Genomic DNA, 21,855 nt, shown 5'->3' on the forward strand with positions numbered 1-21,855 from the left:
GAAGTAACAGTTTAGGAAGAAAGAATGGGAAGACCCAGACTTACGTTGATCACAGAATCCTTAAATTTGATATGAAGCCGGTAGTTGGAGATGGCGATCACAGCATCGTTTGCATGGCCAAGATACTCCACTCCCTCACCCTGCAACACAGTGAACGGGACCTGCAAGGAGACATGACAAGTTCAAGGCATGCTGGGGGCTCTGAGCACCACGGAGTGCCAAGAGCCGCTCCTCCCACTGCCTCTGTGGTGTACTGCCCCAGAGAGAGGAGTCAGCAGCACCACGAGGCTGCTGGGTATCAGTGTAGGTAAATGGCAAAGACTGGCCCACCCTCTGCTAACCAGGCTGTGAAGGAATGCAGTGCTTTGTTGTACAATGAAGTAACCTATGTTAGATTTTCTTCTTTAATCCAGATAGCAGATAAATTAAAACATCTGTCTGGTTTTCCCTATCAGCCCAGAACATGCCGTAGCAATGCTGGCAGATGGCCAAGTTTTGCATTCTTTTTGTGTATGTGTGGAAAAGAAAAAGATGGCCCACCCTAAAATTCTTCAGGCCCCCTTTTCTCTAGCTAAGCAGGCTCCTTGTTCCCTGAATGCCACCCACACCAGGTGGTGTTGGTAACCAGTTGTGCAGAAATGTCACAACTGTTCATCACTTCAACCAGAACCCTTTGCTTTCCAGGCAGGGCATCTGATTAAACAATTCATTATACTGTAATTAGTACAAGTCAGACCACGCAGCCTTTATTTCTGAGCTGTTTCTATGGTTTGAATATGCACTGCCTAAAAACTGGTTTTCCTGGCTTTCAGGCATGATGTACTGTGCGAGTGGCAATTGCACCAAGGAGTCCTTCCTTCTTAAGTTACTGGTACAAAAATAACAACCTGTGGCTGGCACCTGTCTGGAAAACCTCTAAAATATTAATTATTTGACAGTAAGAAAAAATGCTCTCTTCATTTTGGCAGTCTGTTACGCATGCTTTCCTATGCTGCTTTTAGCTGGCCTGTGTTGCAGCCACCCCAGGACTCCATCCTCTGAAGGCTGCAGCCCCACAGCATCCTCAGCCCATGTGCTCTTGCCCAGCCAAGCCTCCAGCTGCCACATCTCAGTCCTCCTTCCCAGTACTGGTTACCAGACAATGCTGGCCACTGAGCAAACTCGACTGCTGCAGCAGTGGGAAGACGACACGCAGCAGGCCTGGCTCTGGCCACAGGAGGATGACGAGTGCTGGGATGAGGTGGCAGCAGACTATGCTAAAGGAGTGAGGAAAACCAGGTTTGGCTCTGCTGCCCCTGCTGCACAGCAGCAATAGTAGCTGGGTCTCTTTCAAGGGCCTCTTGCAGCATGAGGCTGGCACAACACAGAGACTCCTCTTTCCAGCAGCTCAGCAGCAGGAATGCCAGGAGCAACATATGTGAGAGCCAGATCAGCTGTTGCAATACAGCACGCTATTGCCTCCTACGGCACAGCCCAGCTCTGACATGCTACCTGTCCCACAGAGGGCCTCCTGCTGCACAGCACCAGAGCATCACTGCTCCTCACTGCCAGCGCAGGTGGAGGTTGGGGAACACCCAGCCTGGCAGTGTTGCATCATACTCCAGCTGTATTTCCCAGAGGCAGATGTGATGCTGTGTGCACTGCAGAGTCATGGCAGGGCTGGGAAGGAGGGCAGCGAGCACTGAGCAGCTGTTCCCAGCCTCCATGCACATGGAAGGGCTTGCCAGCATGAGCTGATGTACAGCGCTGCTGAACCTGCGGCTCCAGAGCACGTCCTGGCCTGGAGAAGTGCTCTCAGGTTTCACGTCACAGCTCAGCCTGCTGCATCCCAAAGTGGATGGTTTCTGTCTTCTTACTTCCTTACCTGCAATGACTCTTCCTCCTTTATAAGCTCCTTTGGGGGGAACAAGTCCTTGGCCTGGATGTACTCCAAACTGGGGGGGCCTTCCTCACCCTGCATTGCAAAAAAAACACACATTGAGAGAAGGGCCCCAGCTACTGCATGCTATGAAAAAAATCAGGGCTGCAGGATGTCCTGGCATCACAGCATGTTGGGGATCCCCCGACCTGTGGATGGAAATGGATGTTCTGCCTCTGCACACAGCTCCCTGACCCCAGCTATGGCACAACACCCACAGTGATCTGAAACAGGTCTCCCAGTTGTGTCTCTTCAAGCCCCATGGTTCGTGGAAAGCTGAGCAGATAACCTCGATGATGCACCTCGAGGGATGTGACAGTGACTTATCATGGCAGAGGTGACCCTGTGAGCTTCATTATGGAACCACAGCAACGCATACACACAGGGTTCCAGCCACAGCCCAGCTCTGACCTCTTCCTGCTGTTACCAAGGACTGCTTTCTTTGGGCAGTCTTTATTTTCACTCTTAGCCCTGAGGTAATTGTGCAGACCCTGATTTTTTTTGAGAAGAATATGGAAGCGTGAAACAATCCTACAGCAATCAGGTGCAGGTATACCCACATCATAACAAGCCTGACCTTAGCAGTGCCAGCAGCAAAGCAGGGCATTCTTCCTGCAAAGCACTGAACCTGGGAAGCCTGACATGGCCTGGAGAGATGTCCTGAGGAGACACACAGAGCCTAGACACCTCTCCTGGGGCAGTGAGGAGTGTCTCAATGGGGAACCTGTCAACATGCAATCACTCAGGAAATCCCAGTCCTATCTTACATCGGCTCTCAGCCTGGTTTCTACCTGACCACCTCATGCAAGTGAGCAGCACCCAGACGTCAGCAGAGGACTGAGGATGCATCCATTCCACGTGTTAAAGGGCTTGGGTGCAGGAGCACTTAGTCAGAATGCCTGCTGCTCCCCACCGCTCCCCTACAAGCTCCAGCAGTTACTAGGGAACACTCTGTCCTGCAAGCATTACATATCATAGAGAATTTAAAACAAAATACATTTCTGGCTGAGCTGCCTGGGCTAGAACCTTCAGATTTCAGCCTGAGGAAATGAGAACCCAACCCTTTTGCTTCAGTTATATTTAAAAGGATGCCGAATCTCCGTATGTTCTCATCAGAGATTAAAAAGAAAGCGTCTGTGGGCCACGTCCAGTGCTGAACACCCGACTTGGGACCCCCTCGTGTTCCAAAGGCCCACGGCCCCATAGCAGAGCCCTTCCTGGGACACAGGCAGGGAGATGTGTGGCATTGTGGGGGTCATGGCCAGCTGCCTGAGCAGCTGTGAAACCCAGCATCCATCCCAGCACGGGCGCAGCACCTCCTCACGCACCCACCAGGCCCCACGTGCTGCTGGGGGAGCACGGGGAGCAGCACTGCCCTGGGTGCAGGCTGGGCTGTGGGTGGGTCCAAGCAGGGAGTGCAGCCCCTCACCAACGCCTGGCAGCTCACAATGAAAACCTGGCGAGCAGCAGGAACTGGGACAGAGCAGCCCCAGTGTCCTTGAGTCCCCCCGTGCTGTGGGAAGATGTGAGGCTCAGCCCCTCCTGGGGCGGCCACTTGGCACCCCTCACTGCTCACAGCACAGTGAGCTCCTGAAGCCGTTCGGCCACAATCCCTGTTGTGGGGGCTTCCTGCAGATCTCTGAGCAGAGCCACTTTCTCATAAGACACAAAAGATGGAGCTCAGGGCCCCCAGGAGGGATCTCGCAGCCCTGCTGTGTGGGAGCACAGAGCTCCCCTGGCACTGCAGCTCTGTACGGCAATTTCCCAGCACCAGGCAGGGAGCCACGGAGCCTTCAGCTGGCTGCTGTGCCCTTGGGTTGGGGCATGGCACCGGGATGGTGCCCCACGGTGTCTCCTGGGGCACGTGGAGGGAGGAGAAGGGCCTCCCCTCGGTGACAGGCAGCGGGATGCCAAGCTGGGGCAGCAGGGCCCGGCCTCAAGGACAGGCCTGATCCGGGGCAGTGCCTGAGCACAGAGCTGGCACAAGGCTCTGGAACAGACAGGGAGGTGGAAAAAACACAACAACAGCAACAACAAAAAAAGCACTTACAAAGCAGTTGAGCATGGAGCAGGAGACGCGGCCTGGCAGACTCATGTTCACTTCCCGAGGCGGCAGCTGAGCGCAAGCAGCATCTCCTTCCTTGGGCTCCGTGCTGCTGCCGGCAGCGGCTGCCGGGCGCCGGCGCAGGGATTGCCGCAGCCTCGCCAGTGCTTGGTGGAGGGTAGGAGCATCCCTGCAGCCGGCAGCCGGAGCAGGTGCCGCGCTCACAGCGCTGACAATGGAGGGAAGGAGGGCGGAGGACGGCCAGACTCCACCTACCTCGCAGGGACGCGGAGCAGGGCTCTGCCATCTAAGCGTCTCCCCGACAGGCGAGACAGAAAATGGAGAGGCCGGCGGGGATCACCCCTCCTCTCCCCCTCCCGTCCCCATGCGCAGAGCCCGGCGCGATCTCCTCCTCGAGCGGCTGCCGGGAGATGCGGTCCGGGCCCGTGGCAATGGCTGCCAGTGCTGGGAACAATAGCACTGAGCAGGCTTTGTGCCGCAGCTCTGCTGCAACACTCGGCTCCATCCTCCGGCACAGAGCTCTCCATTTTCTGCTGCTCCGCTGCGTTTTGCTGAAGGACACCCCGGCAGCTGCCGCGTGCTCAGGGATTTGCAGGATGCCCGGCTCCCTCCCGCTCTCACTGCAGCCCCTGTAGGTGCTCTGCACGCTCCCAGGTCGCAGCCCTGCCGTCCCAGAGCCGCAGGACGGCGTTCTTCTGGGAAATGCCACCTCCGTTCCCATCACCGGCTGCCGCTCTCCAAGAGGCAGCTGCCACGTTGCACCCTGCCACCGCCAGACAGCTCCAGCTGGCGACACCAACAGCATCCCAAAAGGTTTTCTGCGCTCACATAAAGGGATTTGTGCATTTCTCTACAAAAATGTTAAGAGCTTTGCAGCGCTCAGCTGTGCTGCCTGCATCATGGCAGGATAGCAGTGCCCAGGCAACGAGCTCCCTGCAGGGAACCCAGGAGCACAGACCACGCAGGCTGTACTATTTGGATGCTGGATAAAAGCCCTACCATGCCTGCCACCAAATCCTATTACCGTCTCAGTTGCGCCCTGTTCCAGCACTTGCTTGGCACACATGGGTGCCCCAGCAGACCTGACTGGAAGCCTGGTGGGCTGTTAGGACCAGGTGGGTGGGATGCAGTGCTCCCCTTAGGGCTGGCACCAGGGCTGCTCCCAGCTCGGGTTGCAGAGGGACCTTTACAGACCTAAGCTGCAGCTGTGCAGGGCTAAATGGCTGCTTGTCTGATCCTCGCTTTGAATTTCCAATCTAAGCTGCCCTTAACATCCACAAACAGACTTTGCCCTTTAAGTAAAATATTTTTGCATTTGCAGCATTAGAAGAGGACGTGGGGCAGGGTTGACTTGAGTTAGAAAAGCTTAGGGCACCCCCAAAGCCAAGCCTGGTGAACAAGAGACCGACCCCTAAACAACATGTAAGGGGCTTGCAGAGCTTCAAACTGCACCACCTGCACCTCTTCCTGCTGCAAGCACAGCCCCTGGGACCATCTCACATCACTAAATCCCTGCTCTCGTGCCCATGCAGTCTCCTTTCAGCTGCCTTCGCTCACGGCATTTCCTAAATGCCAAGTCAGGTGTCTCCCCAGCTGGTATTCCCTCTGCTGTTGCTAACACCACGAGACCAAACCAGGATGACACAGCTCCTCTCACACAGCCGGGCTCCTCCAAGCGCTGTGCACACATACATTCACACAGGCACAGAGAACCTCCCACAGCCAAACCCCTGAGCACAGGTGTGCCCTTCCCAATCCTGGAGCACTTTTGTCCTCCATTTCACCCAGCTGCTGTCAGTGCTCCTACGTTAGGCAGAGGGCAGCACTGCTATTGCTTCTGCGTGGTGGTGGTGAGGCTTTCTGTCACTGCAGCATCACGCTGGGAGAGAACTCCTGCAGAGGGAGAACGGGGCTGTGGCAATGGAGGCAGAGAGGAACACAGTCCTGCACCTGGGGCTGCCCTGATCTGCCCCACTGGGAGAGAACAGCAGGGGAAACAGGCAGGAGGAGGTAACTGCCTCGGGCAGACACTCCCACATCCCAGAAGTGGAAATGGATCCCCATTCTGCACACGAATGGATGCTGATGGCTGAAGAGCTGCGGCCAGCAGGGCTGCTTGTCCTGCCTCCCCTGCTCCTGCAGCACAAAGGACAGCTTTGTGTTGAGTCTCTACAAAAATAGCTCATTTCCTCAAAGCCTACAGCGGTGCTTGGTGAACCAAAGGCCTGCTGAGCCACTCAGGTGGCCTTCCAAAAATAGAACCCTCAGCTCACGTGAAGAGGAGAGTTACTGCTTTATATCCCATAAACCAGGACAGGGATGGTCAGGGTCAGCTTCTGATCTTTAAAAGATGACAGAAGAGGTTGTAGGTCTGCCATGCTCTTGCATTTAGTGATCCTTTAAGCTCCCAAGGGTGAGCATGTAACACAAGCAGGGGGTGAGGAGCCTTTGGGATGAAGATGGAAGGACACGGCTCCCCGTGCCAGCAAGATGGGATGTGGTGGCTGAGCCACCCCACAGCACCTAACCCTAAGGGAACGAATGGAGGTGGCAATCTCAGTGCCTGCAGTCACAGCAGTGGGGCACAGGGAGCAGTAAGGTACATGGGCAGGGCTGAGCCTGCACCACTCACCTGCAAGGTTAGTTTTAGGTAATGTATTAAGGTGCTGGCTGCTCATTAGGATCTCAATTAGCCACAGTTAAGGATTAAACCACCAGTAGTCCTTAAGGTCGTTCTCAGCTGCAGTTAGTCTTTGGGAGAGAAATGAAGAGATTCTTACAGTCAATGAAAACAAAGCCCTTAACTGCTGCCCCACCAAGCATGGCAGAGCACCCCACTCTCGGGTGCTATGGAGCAAGGAACCAGCTTTGGGACATGTCCTTGTTAACCAGTGGGCACTGCTGCTCTGCCCTCCGACTGCAGTCACTACAGACACCACGAGTAATTAGTTACAGCTCGGCCTGCCTGCAGGGAACTGCACTGCCAAGCAGCCAATGGAGCTGGATGGATCTGCCCAAGCACTGCCAGCACTCAGCCTCCAGCACCCCCTGCAGATCTGCACTGAACCCAAAATCCCAGCAGAGCTCAGGGAAGGACCCAGCAGAGGTTGTCGGGCAGCTCTACCTTCCCCTGCTGCTACAAGAAATCAAACTATTCATAGTTAAAACTAAGGGCTGGCTCAGATTAAGCATCTATCCATACACGTAAGAGAAGCCCAATGAAAAGCAAAGGCTTCCATGTCTACATAAGTCTGAAGTTCCAACCCATATACTCCAAAAAGGGGTTGAGAGCCCAAGAGCAGGGACAAGGAATAGAGATATGAGCAAACATCTGAACAGAGATGAGTATGGCTCTTTGCTGCAGCATGTCACAGCTGCAGCTCCCCAATTGGTTCTGAGGGCAGGTTAGATGAATTCGTGGAAGAAAAACCTACCAAGGGCGAATAAAACATTGAGAAAGCACAGTACAAAATCCTTACCTCAGTTTATCAGCAATCTGGCTGTCCTGGCTGCGTTTCAGCCCCTCCGCATTCTTTGAAACCATGCTTTTTGCAGACTAATTATTGTGCAATCTCTGCTATCTCAGCATCACCAAAGCACATTGTTAACATGGAGTTAATTCTTCATTAAGAAGTGGGAGAGGAACAGAAGGAGAACTCCCAACTTGAAGATTTAAAGTAAATCAGCCAAAAGCAATGCATGGGTGACTGTCTCTCTACTCCAAGGAGGCAGAAGAGGATTCCAGCCTTACTTGTATATTCCAAGAACAAGTTTAGAGGTAAGTTCATCTTACCAACAGCATCATGGATACAGCCAGACCTCAGAGCTCTTTACGTTATGCAATCACATAACATACACAGTACGACAGCATTCTTAGAATCACAGAATGGCCCGGGTTGAAAAGGACTACAATGATCATCCAGTTCCAACCCCCTGCTCTGTGCAGGGTCACCAACCAGCAGACCAGGCTGCCCAGAGCCACATCCAGCCTGGCCCTGAATGCCTGCAGGGATGGGGTGTCCACAACCTCCTTGGGCAACCTGTTCCTGTTCTTTCTCCTTCTCACATTTATTCTCACATTTAGCAGCAGCACAGCTGTCAGCCACAAAAAACAAGCAGCCCCACTGGGACATAGGTAGACCAGACCATGTACTCACCATCCTTGGCCACCGTCCAAAACCTCCTGGCTCAATCACAGCTCTGCCCCTTCTTCCACCAGACACACCTGAAGCAAAAGAAAGGTAATTTGCAGCAATTCAGATCAACAGCAGCAATACTTCAGTATGATTAGAGCTCCCTGCCCATTTTCCACTTTGTGTCACCTCCATGCCCGCTCAAGACACCAAGTGGGACGAGCCTGCAGCTCGAGCAAAGGGCAAACCTCAAAATTAACAGTTGGAAAGCTCGTTAATGAGGGAGAAGTTCTCCTTTCAGTCTCTATGTTACTCAAGGGCAGGAGGAAAGGAGTCAAGGAGGAACGTTCCTCCTCCTGACAATGCAGTACACGCTGGCAGCTGTCCTGATGGAAATGGCTCAATGGGACACAAAGCCCCCAGCTCTGTGTGTGGGGGGGAGCTGAAGGTTTGGTTGCTGTGCTTCAAGGACCTGGGGAGGATCCTTTGATAGATGCTCGGGATCTCAGAGATCCCTGTGATCCTTGGCAAAATCACCCTAAAATCAAACCCATGGGCTCAAGAAAGACATTCATTCCATCTCCTCCTGCCAGCTTTGTGCCCGGAGCTGCACTGCCCACAGGTGGAGGTGTTTGTGGGGCAGCAGGCATTGAGCCAGCCCTGCACAAGCCCCTGTGGTGTGCCTGCATGGTTCCACGGGTGATGCTGGGATTTATGGGGAGGAAGAGAGCCTTCCTCAAGGTTTCTATGCTACAGGACCATCTGACCACCGCCATCCCTCTCCTTCTGCATGCCTGCTCAGCGCTTTCCCTCCATGCTGGCATCTCCATCCCAGCACAGAAGGATGTGTGGTTGCACACCTACACAACAGCAATGGCAGCAGTGAGGAAGCAGCTCAGAAATGCATTCCCCTGGGAGCAGCAGCATGCCAGTCAGCGAGGAGCAGAGCCTGTAGGACCCACCAGCCAGGTGAAAGCACACTCAGCTCAAGGAGGAAACTGCTTAAACACACTCTGTTTGCTGATCTGCAGCCATCTGAATTATTGATAACACCCGACCACATGCAGGCATTTTTCCTGCTGTACGTTTTGTATCTGTTCACCAAACCTCTGCTCATGGCCACTGCAGTTCCTCGCTTCCTCCCTCCCGCAAAGCGCCCGGCCCTGCAGCAACCATGAGCTCAGCACACAGGAATGCAGGCAGCCCAGGGCTTCCTCCTCCCTCTGCCAGGATGGGCGAAGAGCTCCTGCAGTCCTGCGGGCTGCAAACCACAGCCCTAAGGAAGCCACAGCAGTACCTGATGGCAGTGCACACCAACACATGGGCATGGAGAGGGGAGGACACAGCGATGCCCACTGCTCGCCCTGGTGCTCAGGCAGCACTGCCCAGCCCACCCGGGTTGGGCAAAGCACCGCACACAGCTCACCCTGCTTTACAGCTTTTACAGCCCGTGCCCTGCTCCAGCATTGCTAATCATAGAGCCAAGCCTTCGGATCACGAGTTACAAGACCTCGTAAAAATTTTGTTCTAATTTCAGTTCAAATGGTGCAGTTAGCCCTAATGCACTTAGCAGGGGAAAACAGTCCGGATGTTAAACAGGGTGCATTAGAAGCAACAAGCAGGAGTCCCAATAGCCTTATTTTGATCCCAAGAGACATAAAACAGCCATCTTGGGCCTCTTGGCTAATTAGAGGCTACAGATAGAATGGCCAGGCCCCTTGGTTACATGCACAGTAAGTTGCATGGGATGCTCCCTGTTCTGTAAGCAAAGCTGCTGGCCCAGGGGCTGCTTCTATCCAAGAACAGCTGATCTGCAACAAGAGAAAAGTTAGGGCTACCAATGTGGTGGCAATACCAAGTCATGGCAAACACCGGGCCGAACATCCAGATTGCTCTGCTATGGGAAGCTATCCGTGCAGCGTAACCCACCTGCATATGGGCAGACCCAGAGGTAGGAATGAGATGGTGAAAAGCACCCGTTTGGATGCCTGGGATGTCCCATGAGCAATGGGCAGCAGGAAGCACCGCTGTCTGCCTGCAGATGGCTGGAGCCCCACGGCACACACACAGCAGGACCCAGCCGAGCTCACACACACAGCTTAAAAAATAACAAAGAGAAGCCTTGCTCAATGTGTGAAAGTATTTATGCAAAATATACTCAGCTCTGGGCAACTCCGCTGACGGGGATATAACTCAATCCAATTACTGGCAGGTGAAGTTTCAGAATTGGATAAATTCCATCAGGCTTATGAAAAAGCCTTTGTGCAGCTGATGGGAGATCACACGGGGGAGATACCTCTTCTCCAGTGAATCCCCAGTCTCCAGGTAACACCCTGGATACCCACAGCTCCCCCAGCTCCAGGCCCTGGGAGCAACTGGAAGAGCAGCGAGGTGGGATCACAGGGCACATCTGTGCTCCAAGTCGGGTCTGGGGAGGGCAGGGAGAGTTCTCTGGGCAGAAGGACAGGCACTGTTACCCCCAGGGGTCAGGTGAGCAGCGAGCAGCCGGGGCACCAAACAGCCATGTGGATCCCAGCGAGATGCACTGCAGAAGCAGAGGGAGGAGAGGGGCAGCCAGGCAGGGAAGGGACTTCACGAGCCACGGAAGTGAACAGCCTGAATGGTGTGAGAAGAGTGCAGAGATCTGCCAAGTTCAAGGGCTTCGCATCAGTGGTTGTGCTGCGGTAGGAAAGATGGATGGGAGGTGAGGGCTGCCAGCCGGATCAGGCTGCACACCATGAAGGAAGGAAATATTGGTCGTGGGAGAGTTGCTTAAAGCAAAAGGAACCGTGCAGCATGGGGAAGGGTTCAGAGGAAGGCGAGAGGAGGCAGGGGTGAGAGGAGCCTGTGTCTGCTGTGGGGAAAGGGCAAAGCTGCAGGAAATGCAGAGAAAGGAAGCGATGCTGGCATGGTAATTTGTCTTCTCGTAGAAAAATAAGTTTCTCTGCAGCAAAAGGGAGGGGGAAGGACAACAGGAGGACTGGAGGTGCCAGAGGTGTTCACAGAGCTGCACTGAGCCCTGAGCACAGTATGGTTTTGGGGCAGAGGTGAAGAGGGCCAAAGGGGGGAGGGAAGGGAGCAGGAAAACAATGGGGTGCGGAGATGGAAATGAGGGGCGAAGGTCAGAGCCTGGGGGGAAAACAGAGCCTGAAAAATGCCTCTGGGGAAGGGTTCCACTGTGCCACCCAGCTGTGACCCAGGAGTGCAGGGGGCAGGGGCCAAGGACAGAGCCCTGCACTGTGGCAGACCCCCACAGGGCACTGTCATCCACTGCCTGTAAGCACAATTAACTTCAGCATCATGCCTGCCAGCCAGCCGGCCCTGCCACTCACATCACTGGCAGCAAAATCGCCATCCCAAGGGGCAATCAGTAATCACACACAAAACCCCGTGCAGGACAGAGCGTCTCCTTTCTCTCACCCGAGCCATGCCAGGACAGCACCTCGCTCTGCTCTGCAGGCAGCGGTGGCACCAGGTGGCAGCAGCACCCCAGGGACGCTCCCTGCCAGGTCAGCCTCTGCACCTCCTTCATCTTCCTGACACCTCCTTCGTCTTCCTAAGGAGCTGGCAGAGAGCAGGGAGCAGGCACAGCTCTGCACACCGTGCTGGCTGCATCCATCCATCTCCAGTGACAGCCCGGGAGGAGCCGAGGCTGCAGCAGGAAAGCTCCCAATTCTTCCCTGTGACACTGGCAGGAACTACAGCACTACAGAAGCCCCAACCCTCTGCCCCCACACCCCAGACCCCACATCAGACCAGGCAGAGCGACTCACAGCACCGCTCCGTGCCCCCGATGCTGCACGCAGGACTCGCAGCCCCATGCAGAACGGCGATGGGAAGCTCGCCTTTGGCCAACGCTTCCAACTCCCCCCTCTAGCCCCGGCCCGTTGTTCTCCAATTTTGTTTGCTTTTCTTTAAAAAAAAAAAAAAAAAGAGAGCAGTTGGGATATTTCTAGTCACAATTGGGCCTTTATTCAAGTACGAACAATTGCCTGGTCCCTACCCAAAGCGGCACAGATGGACCCGTCCCAGCTGTGCTCCTGCTTCTCACCATGGAGCTCCAGCCTGGCACTGCTGCAGGGGCACTGGGGGGGCAGGGTGGGATCTCAGAGACAGGGGAACACTGCTCCCAATACATCCAGGAGAGGCAGGGAGGAAGTCAAGCACCCATCACCACCTCATCACCTTTCTTTTCTGCTCTAACTCAACCCTGGGAAGAACCAGCAGCAGCTTCAAGGTCATAGTGCCTGCAATCCTGAGGTCACACTGCAGGCTGCGGGAGCACTGCTCAGCCTGGACCCCTGCAAGCACCCATGTCTCCTCACCCACAGAAGCAGCCACACTGGCGTCCCACCAACCTGCGCTGTCCTGGGCAGCTGGAACTTGACAGACAGCGAGCGCAGGAAAAAAAGCCTGAAATGCGTGACCCACATGCACCAGCAGGCTCAGAAACCAGAAGAGAAAGCCCAAACCACGCTGGCCACAGCTCCCCCCACTGCCCAGCCTCCTGCAGCCACGCTCACGGCTCTCAGCTGCAAAACACCCACACCAACAACCCGGGTGCTCTGGAAGAAGCTCAGACACACAGCAGCAGCGCAGGCTCAGCCCCAATCCTGTTGGTATCACAGACAGGATTTGATTATTCCTCAACATGGGTGCATAAACACCCCCATCGGTGCTGTTTTATGGTTCTTGGTACCACAGCCATCTGCTTGCACTGTGGATGGGACCGACAGGAGAACTGTATGCCTTGGTAGGAGATGCAGCCAAGGGAGGAGAGCCCTACTGATAAGCTCAGAGCTCAGTTTCAGTGACCTGTTCAGCTTGAAATCTTTCTGGCTTTTTTTTTGATGAACATGGTCATCCAACAGCCAGACCTGCCAGCTCGCAGTCATAGAATCACGAGGCTGGGAAAGACCTCTCAGATCCGCAGGTCCAACCCAAACCCACCCCACCATGCCCACATCCCTCAGTGCCTCATGGTTCTGGAACACCTCCACAGATGGTGATCCCTCCATTCCATAGGCAGCTGTGCCACTGCAGCACCACTCTTTCTGAGAAGAAATCCATTCTAACACCTAACCTGAACCTCCCCTGCGCACCTTAAGGCCATCACTTCTTGTCCTATCGCTGTAGTCACTGTCACCATTCTCCTTTTCCATGCCCAGTCCCCAGAAGCTCTCCTTTAGGAAGATGAGACCAAGCTCTCCGGTTTCCTTCCACCTGCAAGCAGCTGGACCCATCCAGCTCAGCATCACAGCAATGGAAAACTGCCACAAGGGACTGCCCGCCCAGCACTGCCCTGCTGTGTGCACAGCTCAGCACACCATGCAGACAGGACGGGTGGTCCAGATGAGCATCACTGCCCTCTACCATCAGCTTAACTGCTTCTAAAAACAGGGATGGCTGTGACGTCCTCTTAGCAGACACGCTTAGAAAGGGAAATCCCCGGCCAATCGATAAGCAGCAACCCGATATATTTATAGCAAGTTCCCTGCTTATCTGCAGAGCAAGCTGCACAAACGCACACTGCTGTCCCATCCCACTGCCCAGCACTTGGGCACAAGCACAAGGCAAGCTCAGTGCCAGCACAGCCGGGGGGCTTCAGTGCATCTGCTGCAACAGGCACAACTTCTCATGGCTGCGATTACCAACTGCTTTACGGCTCACTAAGCACCAAATTCCTGCTTCCAAGAGATTGGGACAAAAGACAACGGGATTCCTTTTCTTCTTTGCTTAAATCCAAAGCAGGCACCTTTTGCACATCAGCACCTCGCTGACACGAGCAGAGGACACCAAAAGCCTGGCAGACCCTGCACAGATTTATCCAGAGCCAGATTTTCCCCAGCACTGCTTATTCATCTCCGCACGCACGCTCACACCCAGGGCTGCAACACAATGGCTGGATAGCAGAGTAATGAGAACCAGGCGGGAGGGGAGCTGGCACCTCCAGATCTTGCAGCGTGGGAAGCACCCAGCTCCCAGTGCCCCCAGCAGAACCCCAGCTCTGGGATTTCTGGGGCCGGGAGGAAGCACCGCCACGGTGGGACTTTGCCTGCTGGTGCCCTGAGCTCCATGGAGCTCCATTTCGTCTGTTTCGTAATCAGTGAAACACGCCAAAAATGTGAGTTCCTCTCGGTACGAGGAGCAGAGCTACTGAACCTTTCCTGAGGAGTCCAAGCAACTTCCTCTCCTGTTTCAAGGAAGAGAAGATGAGCCCCCAGGTCACACAGAAATGTCACACTGCCGGAAATTCCTCCAGTAGAAAGAGCTATTGATGCAGCAGGAGGGAGAGGGAGGGGGAAAGGGAGGCAAGGAAGGAGGTGGTTTTGCTTTTTATTAATTGCATTTTATCACACAAAACTATCACTTTGCTCTATAGCACAAAACCACTTTTACTTCCTCTTTCGTCCTGTTTAACGCTGGCAATGGGAGCTCTGCACACGGCTTTCTAACAGAGGGTCTGCACAGAGCCTTTGCACTGGGCAGTTTTACGGCGTGACAACTTCCATTGGCTCTCCTTGCTGAGCAGGATGCACAGCAGCCCCAGGCACCTCACCACCCCTTTCCAATGGGAACACAGAGCGATACTGCCATGTTGGGGGGACACTTCCAGCAGGGGGCTGATGGGGAGCAGAGCCAGTAGGGAGCACACACAGACTTGGAAAATAAGAGAGGAAAGAGCAAAGAGCAGAGCTGTAAGAAATTATCTCGGGTCAACTCAAGAAAGTGCAAAGGACAGAGGGAGTGGAGCAGGTCACTCGTTCTCTGGCACAAGCAACCCTGGCACTCAGCACTCGGGTCCCTGTGCCCAAGCTGTGCCACCTCAGCACCCCTTCGAGCCACCCCAAAATGAGCACAACACCCAGGTGCTGGCAGAGCAACAGAGCTGAGCCATGGGCATGAGCAGCTCCTCAGTCTGCTCAGCTCCTCTTCGGATCACGCATTCATCCCTGCACGTGGCAGTGGCTTCCTGAGACCCAGCATGGCTAAATGCCCAAGGGAAAGAACAACAGAGCCCAAGTCAGGTCCCCAAAAGATGCTGTCCACCCTTCCCCCCATGCTCACCCAACACTGCTGTGGTCACAGCAGCCAGGCCAGCAACAGCAGATCAAGGATTGCTACCTTTGTTTAAGGCACTGCTGCACTGTGGGCAGAGAGCCCTCAGCACTGAGCTGTGGTGTGGGCTGGTAAAGCTATAAGGGAAAGTTTGGGAAGTGTGTTAGGATCCCCCTGGGGATTTCTGTACTGACCTGCAGTGTCCGGGTGCCTCCCATCACTGCCCTTCCTGACCACAGGGTGTGTAACAGTACTCGCTGGATACCCCACTATGTGCCTCTGGTTACAGCTGCCACCACAGGGCTCAAAATCCCCTGAAAACAGGGACTTCACAGCTGAAATGAGCACTTCTCCTTTGAAATCAAGGGACTTTCTCTTCCTGCAAGCCACTGAATGCAGGCACCAAAGCACAGCACACATTGGTGATGCACTCACAGCCCCACGTCTTCTCTGCCCCAGTCAGAGATGGCACGGCCCTAAAAAAGGCAGCACTGCAGGAACAGATGCACAGGGTCCTCAGCACCAGGCTATCTGGGGGATGACAAAACTCACTGAAACCTGGTAATAAATCACTGCACTAAAGCACTGCACCACAACAACTCCAGCAACAGCCTGAGTGCCACCAGCACCAGGAACTTCCCATTCACAAGGCAGTTGTCTCTATCAGCTGCTTGTCAAGGCTGCCGGTATGACAAATGCGAGCTCAGAGCTCCACTGACAGAGACAACACCAGGTGCTGGCACCTTGCAGAAGCAGGAGGGCTCCCTGCGTGCCAGGCAGGTGATGGATGGCCTCGTGCAGGAGGGAGGGATGTTTGCAGAGGATGGAGGAGAACAGGGCGTATTGTCTGCAAGCACAAAAGATTCAAACACGCAGAAAGCAAAGCTGATACCCCCGAAACAGGAGATGCAGTTAATCCTCTGCAGGGATCCCAGAACTGCTCTGCAGCTCGCCAGCCCCGCAGGGAAATGGCTGCCCAGCAGCACACAACACACAGCACACCTCGGTCCATCCCCGCACAGCTTTACATGTGAGCTACAGCACAAAGGCCGGGTAAGCACTGAGCTGTGACAAGCCCCAGCATCACAGCACTGCACGCTGAGGGAGCACTGCAGAAGGACAAGGGCTGGCAAAGCTCTACACCTACCCAAAGGCACAGGAAAGTTGATGGTCTCTGAGCGATTTGACACAGCAAAGATGCAACGTCTCAGCTTGCCAGCACGGTGCAGCAGGAGCTCCTTAAGGGGCCCTTTGATGCTCACAGCACATCAAACCCCACTGTCTCGCAGATCTCCCCACTGATCCACAAAACACGTCACTGCCGTCCTCCCCCCGTACAAACACAGCCTTCACCCTTCAATTAGGGATCAGAAACACGCCTGACTTCAGCCTCCATGACTAACAGTGTGATTCCCACCTCCTCAGGTCCAACCTCTGGGCAGCACAGGTGTGCATGCAGTCAGCACGCAGGCCCACTGCTCTCACTCGGAAATAAATGTTCAGTAAGATAAAGGCATCCAGCCTTTGGAAAATCCACCTGCCACAGGACAGCCGTGCCTCTGGCACTGAGGCAGCTGAAGTGGGAGGCAGGAGTGGGGCACAAGCTCGGCCCAGAAAACAGAACAAGCACAAGCACAAGCCCAGATGATGCTGATGTGTGAGGAGCAGCATCCCCAGGGCATCCTGCCACACCCCCACCTGGCTGCAGAGGCTCGCTCTCCCCAGCACCCTCAGCAACAAGGTACACCCAACCTGAGTGCAGACATCTCATCCACGAGGCACTGACAGGCAGTGCCGTCCCTCCTGTGCACCACTAAAATCACCCCAGAGGCTCTGCTTGGCTGCGTGGCACTGAGTGCTGCATGCCAGTCATGCTCCAGCTATAGCAGAAGCTTTAGCGTGCTTCTGTTGATTATTTGCAAATATATATATATATTTTAATTAAAGAAAGATCATTGTAGAGGCAGGCAATGCAGTTGAAACTGAATAGAGGCAACTGAATAGATTGATGCTGGATTGCCACAAGGCACTCAACCACCAGCAGGAAGCTGGCTACTTCAGCAAGCTCCCAGGCTAGCAGAAAACAAAAGCCCTCCGAAGCTTCCAGAAGAAACAATGCAGGCGGAACCCCTTTGCTCAGAGCAGTTCTCTATTTCATCAGAGAACACCAGAGAAAGACTGGCAGACAGCAAGCAACTGAATGGGCTGTAAAGCAGAAATGCTCGGAGGGGCCTTACCATCACGCTGTCACTCGCAGCAGCACCACGGCCCGTCCTGCAGAGTGAACAATTCCACTGCTTCAGTTTGCAAAGAAGAACTGAGCGGGCTGGAAAAGGCACAACTCCTCTCTCCAGCCAGCGCTGCTCACACCATGAAGTGGGAGGAAATACTGCCATGAATGTGGGCTTAAGTTCAGATGCGAGACTTTGCCCCCAAGCAGATAAGTTGCAGAGTGGTTTCCACCTACATTCCTGCAGCCAGGATGGGCTCCTCCAAAGGGGAGGAGCTGTTTGTGCCGAGCAGCTCCGGCCTGCAGTGCACCCAGCACCCGGCCCACGCCGTGCTGTGCTGTACTGTGCTGTCAGTGCTATGGCCCCATTCCCAGCCAGCCCCACGCCAGCATCCCTCCCAGCAGCACTGTGCTGACCCCCTGGAGCTGGACCCACACAAGAGGCCACTGTGTGCAGCTGGGAAGGCTGAGCTCGGTGGGGTTCCTGGTGCAGCCTCAGCCAGAAGGTAAGCGAGACCAGCCCTGCTCTGAGTCAGGTGCCAACAGGAGTGATGCACCTGCAAACAAACACAACGAGAAAGGACGCCTCTGGGCTTGGTAACTGTGTGTGTCTTCAATCAAGCAACACATAACTCTCCTCCCTAGGGACGTGCCCTGGGCACGCTTCTGCTCGAGGAAAAGAAGTTGAGGGCATCTCTCAGTTGAGAAAGGACAACCACATTGAAACAAAACACACCAGCAAAGTCAACAGCACTGCAAAGAACAGGGACCGCCCGCTTTGTTTTGCTTTTGCTACGTCCCATTAATGTTCTGTGCCACACAGAAGGCAGGGTGCTGCCTTCACATCTACCCTGCACAGAGCAGCCAGGGCTGCAGAACCTGCTGCAAACCAAGCACCAGCAGAAGCAGCCCTGGGACCTGGCCCCAGGCTCTGCACCAACACCTCAAGGAAGATGGAGCAGAGATCAATTCCGGCTCCCAGCTAAAAGCCCATTTCCTTGCACCACCCAATAACTGGAGACCACCTCAGTGCACAACGGCAGCACTGCACATCGCTGCCGCCAAAGCTCTCCACATCAATGACAAACAGCTGGCTGCAACTCTCACAGCTGCCTTGCTCAGAGGCCAACCTGTGCAGGAATTCACCATCATGTGCAGGTTTGGCTGCACGCCCCGCGCTGCAGGCCAGGCTGGTGGAGCAGCACGCGGGCAGTGAGGCTGCAGCCCGGCCACGCCGCGCCACGCAGGCTGAGCAGGCATTTGCTATTTATAAGCTCACAGCTGATCCTGTCCAGGAAATCTTATCCCTCCGGGTGTGGGACAGCAGCGAGGAGCTGTGATCCCAGCGTGCGTGGAGCGACACCGGCCTGAGGAGCCAGAAGGGCTACAGGTAGCAATTAGTCTGTTATGTTAATTTATTAAGAGTAAAGTAATCCTCTAATCAGCTCTTCTCTCCATTCATTATTGTCCAAAAAGGACTCTGATCCGGTCCCACACCTCGGTGTTTTCCTGTATGCTGTGATAGAGAATAGGAGAGGGAGGCACAGAGACACATCCCAGCCCCAAAACTCTCCAACAAACACGAACACGAGGGAAAACTTCTTTGCTGTGAGGGTTCCAGAACCTCAGAACAGGGAGCCCAGAGAGGTGGGGGAGGATCTCCTTCTCTGCAGGTATTTAAAACCCACCTGGATGCTTCCCTGTGCCCCTGCTGCAGAGAACTGCACTAGGGGGGGATTGGATGGGGGATCTCCAGCCCCTACAGTTCTGTGATTCTGTGAAACAGAAAACCAAGGGGAAGTGAAGCTGGAAGGAGGGACAGCAAGGACAGAAGAGAAAGGTGCAGACTTTGGTGACTACAAACACATTATGAGTTCCTTGGGACATGCTGACATCCAGGAGGATGCTCAGAGGACGGAGCACCTCTGCTGTGCAGGGAGGCTGAGGGGGCTCTGCCTGCAGAGGAGAGGGCGACAGGGAGAGCTTTAAGGATGGAAGGCTGCAAAGGAAGCTCACAAACAGGAGGGAGAACGAATTCTTACACATGTGACAGCGACAGGATGAGGGGGAATGGCTTTAAACTGAAAGGGAGGAAATTCAGGGCAGATGTTACAGGGAAATTCTTTGCTCACAGGGCAGCGAGGCGCTGCACGGCTGCCCGGCGCTGCGTGCCCATCCCTGGAGGCGCCCCAGGCCATGCATGGACTCCGGGCAGCCCGAGCTGCGGGCACCCAGCCCGTGCAGGACCTGGAACGGACCGATGGGACCGACGGACCGCTGCGGGTCCGCGGGGCTGCCAAGCGCACAGCGTGCAATTTCCTCCCGCCCGCCTCCCTTCCCCGGGGCGGACCGCAGCCCGCCGTCCGCTCCTCCCCCCTCCCCCCTCGGCCCCGGGGATCGCGGGTCGCCAGTTCCGACCCGTGCAACGCCGCGCTCCTCGGGCCGCGCCGCGGCGCCCACGCGGTCCTGCGGGAGCCGAGCAGGCGGCAGGACGGGCCCGAGGCGGAAGGCCCGGGCAGCCCGGCGGGGCGGGGCGGGGCGGGGCGGGGCGGCGGGCAGGGCCGGGCCCGGGGCCTGCAGCGGGGTGGGGGAGGGGCGCGGGGGTCGGCGGGGCCTCACCTGAGTCCGAGCGCGCCGCTCCCGCCTCTGCCGCGTGCGGCTCCCCGCCCTGCCCCCACCGACCCGCGCGGCTCCGCCAATCGGCGCCCGCCGTCGCCGGCAACGCCGACCAATGAGCGGAGAGAACGCGTCCCCGCCCAGCGCCGCCGGCCGCGGGGACGCGCCCACAGAGCATCCCGTGACCCGGCGCGGCGAGCGGCACGGGGCGGGACCCGGCGAGCGGCGCCCAATGAGAAATCACAGCGCGTCCCGCTGCAGCCAATCGGAGGGCGGGCAGCCCCGCGCCTCAGACAGCCGCGCGGGGAGCGGGGGTTGGGCTCCGAGCCCGCCGCCCCGCCCCGCCCCGCCCCGCCCGCTGCTGCTCGCGCCGTGACGTGGCTCCGCTGCGCTGCTGCGGGACGACGTGCGGGGATCGGATGTTGTTTCCGAATTAGAATTGGATGATACTTCTTTTATTTCATGATCTGCGCTGGCATAGTTCTTTCTGGGAGTCTTTCTCCTTCCCCTGGGGAAGCTCTCCAACAGTCCACATCTCTTGTCCTCCAGACGAACCTTCCCAGGAGCGCGCTCATGTGCAGGGGTACAAACCGGAGAACAAAGGATGGCGTGCCCGAGGAAGCGCTGAAGAGACGTCAGAAGGCCGGGCATCACCCCCTGTGCAATTTGTTTAATGAGGACTTCGAAGGAAATCACCTCAGCGTGGGAACGGAGTGGTGCTTCTGCGTTAGACATTAAAAACAGCAATGGGTCTGAAGAAGTAGAACATCATGCTTTTGTATTCTGTAACGTCCTTAGAAATAGTTGATCTGAGAAGTAAAAACACTGTGTGTGTTCGCGGCATGTTTTAGAAACATTGTTGCTGAATTATGTGATTAATCCTTTCTTGCAAATAGTTGTTAAATGTTCCAGACAATGCGAGCATAGTGTTAGGGATTAGAAAACATATTGTAGAGCTGCTCTGTTAGGGTAAGAAACTGCCAGCAAGAGAAAAACAGATTTAGCAAACATCAAAGAAGCCAGGGCCTCTGCACAACTCCGTGAGAAGTTGGGGTGTGAAGGCCGGCACCAGGACGCTGCCCTGTCTTCCTCCTGAGCTGATCCTTGTGGAAGGGAGGACAAGCCGATATCCGCAGAATAACGATCAGGCGTGGAATAAGTTAATTAATTAACTGCAGATTTACGCTTAGGCAGCAAAAATTTATGTTCACCCAGTGTTTCTGTGTTTAGTGAACATCGAGAAGATTGTGAACCTGAAGTACTCCGCCAGTGAGGAACCGGGGGAGAAAGAGATCAGCGGTGGGGAATAGGGAATAAAAGATGTAACGCTGTTTTCTGTGGGCTCTCCTGCTTGCGGGACGCCCGCCACTGCAATTGAGAATAAAACGTGCTTTATCAGAGATACCTCCTGACCACAATTATTTGGATGTTTACAACAGACATAACGAAAAACAGCTCCGAAAGAGCGTGTGGGAATCAAATGTTGTTTCTGCATTAGAATTAGATAATATTTTTTATTTCATTTTTTATTTCCACCATTGTAGTTCTTCTTGGGAGTCCTTCTACTTTACCTGGGGGGTCTCTGATAGTTCGCACCACTTACCCTCTAGATGAGCCTTCCCCAGGAATGCACGCTCAGCACATAGGTGCATATATGTGCATTTTGTCATACATACTGTGAGAATACCCTGCACGAGGTTGATCAAAACAAGTGATGGCGTGCCCAAGGAAGCGCCTGAGGAGACATGGGAAGGCCTGGCATCACCCCGCACCGCTAACGAAGGCTTTGAGGAAAATCGCCACATGGATACGACAAGAAGAGCGCTGAGACAGC

At 55.1% G+C, this 21,855-nt stretch overlaps 1 protein-coding gene across 8 annotated transcripts in view; it reads right to left on the bottom strand.

Annotated features, from left to right (window-relative positions):
• MTMR4 (myotubularin related protein 4) overlaps positions 1–20,199 on the bottom strand; it is a 41,823-nt gene extending 21,624 nt beyond the window's left edge. The window contains exons 1-4 of one of the 8 annotated variants that reach the window (XM_031591950.2): positions 20,025–20,199; positions 8,141–8,208; positions 1,865–1,954; positions 45–161 (exon numbers count right to left, since the gene is read on the bottom strand). In XM_031591950.2, the coding sequence (XP_031447810.2) occupies positions 45–161; positions 1,865–1,954; positions 8,141–8,208; positions 20,025–20,199 (450 nt within the window). Of the gene's footprint in view, positions 1–44; positions 162–1,864; positions 1,955–3,968; positions 4,144–8,140; positions 8,209–11,536; positions 11,846–15,184; positions 15,318–15,369; positions 16,300–16,322; positions 17,039–17,412; positions 19,005–19,093; positions 19,848–20,024 lie in introns of those variants that run through there. The other 7 variants (XM_090122707.1, XM_090122710.1, XM_090122711.1 and 4 more) reach the window with 7 other exon arrangements.
• Between the last annotated feature and the right edge of the window lie 1,656 nt (positions 20,200–21,855).

This window comes from Phasianus colchicus, chromosome 21, assembly GCF_987193195.1.
Source record: "Phasianus colchicus chromosome 21, bPhaCol1.hap1.1, whole genome shotgun sequence".
Taxonomy (NCBI): domain Eukaryota; kingdom Metazoa; phylum Chordata; class Aves; order Galliformes; family Phasianidae; genus Phasianus; species Phasianus colchicus.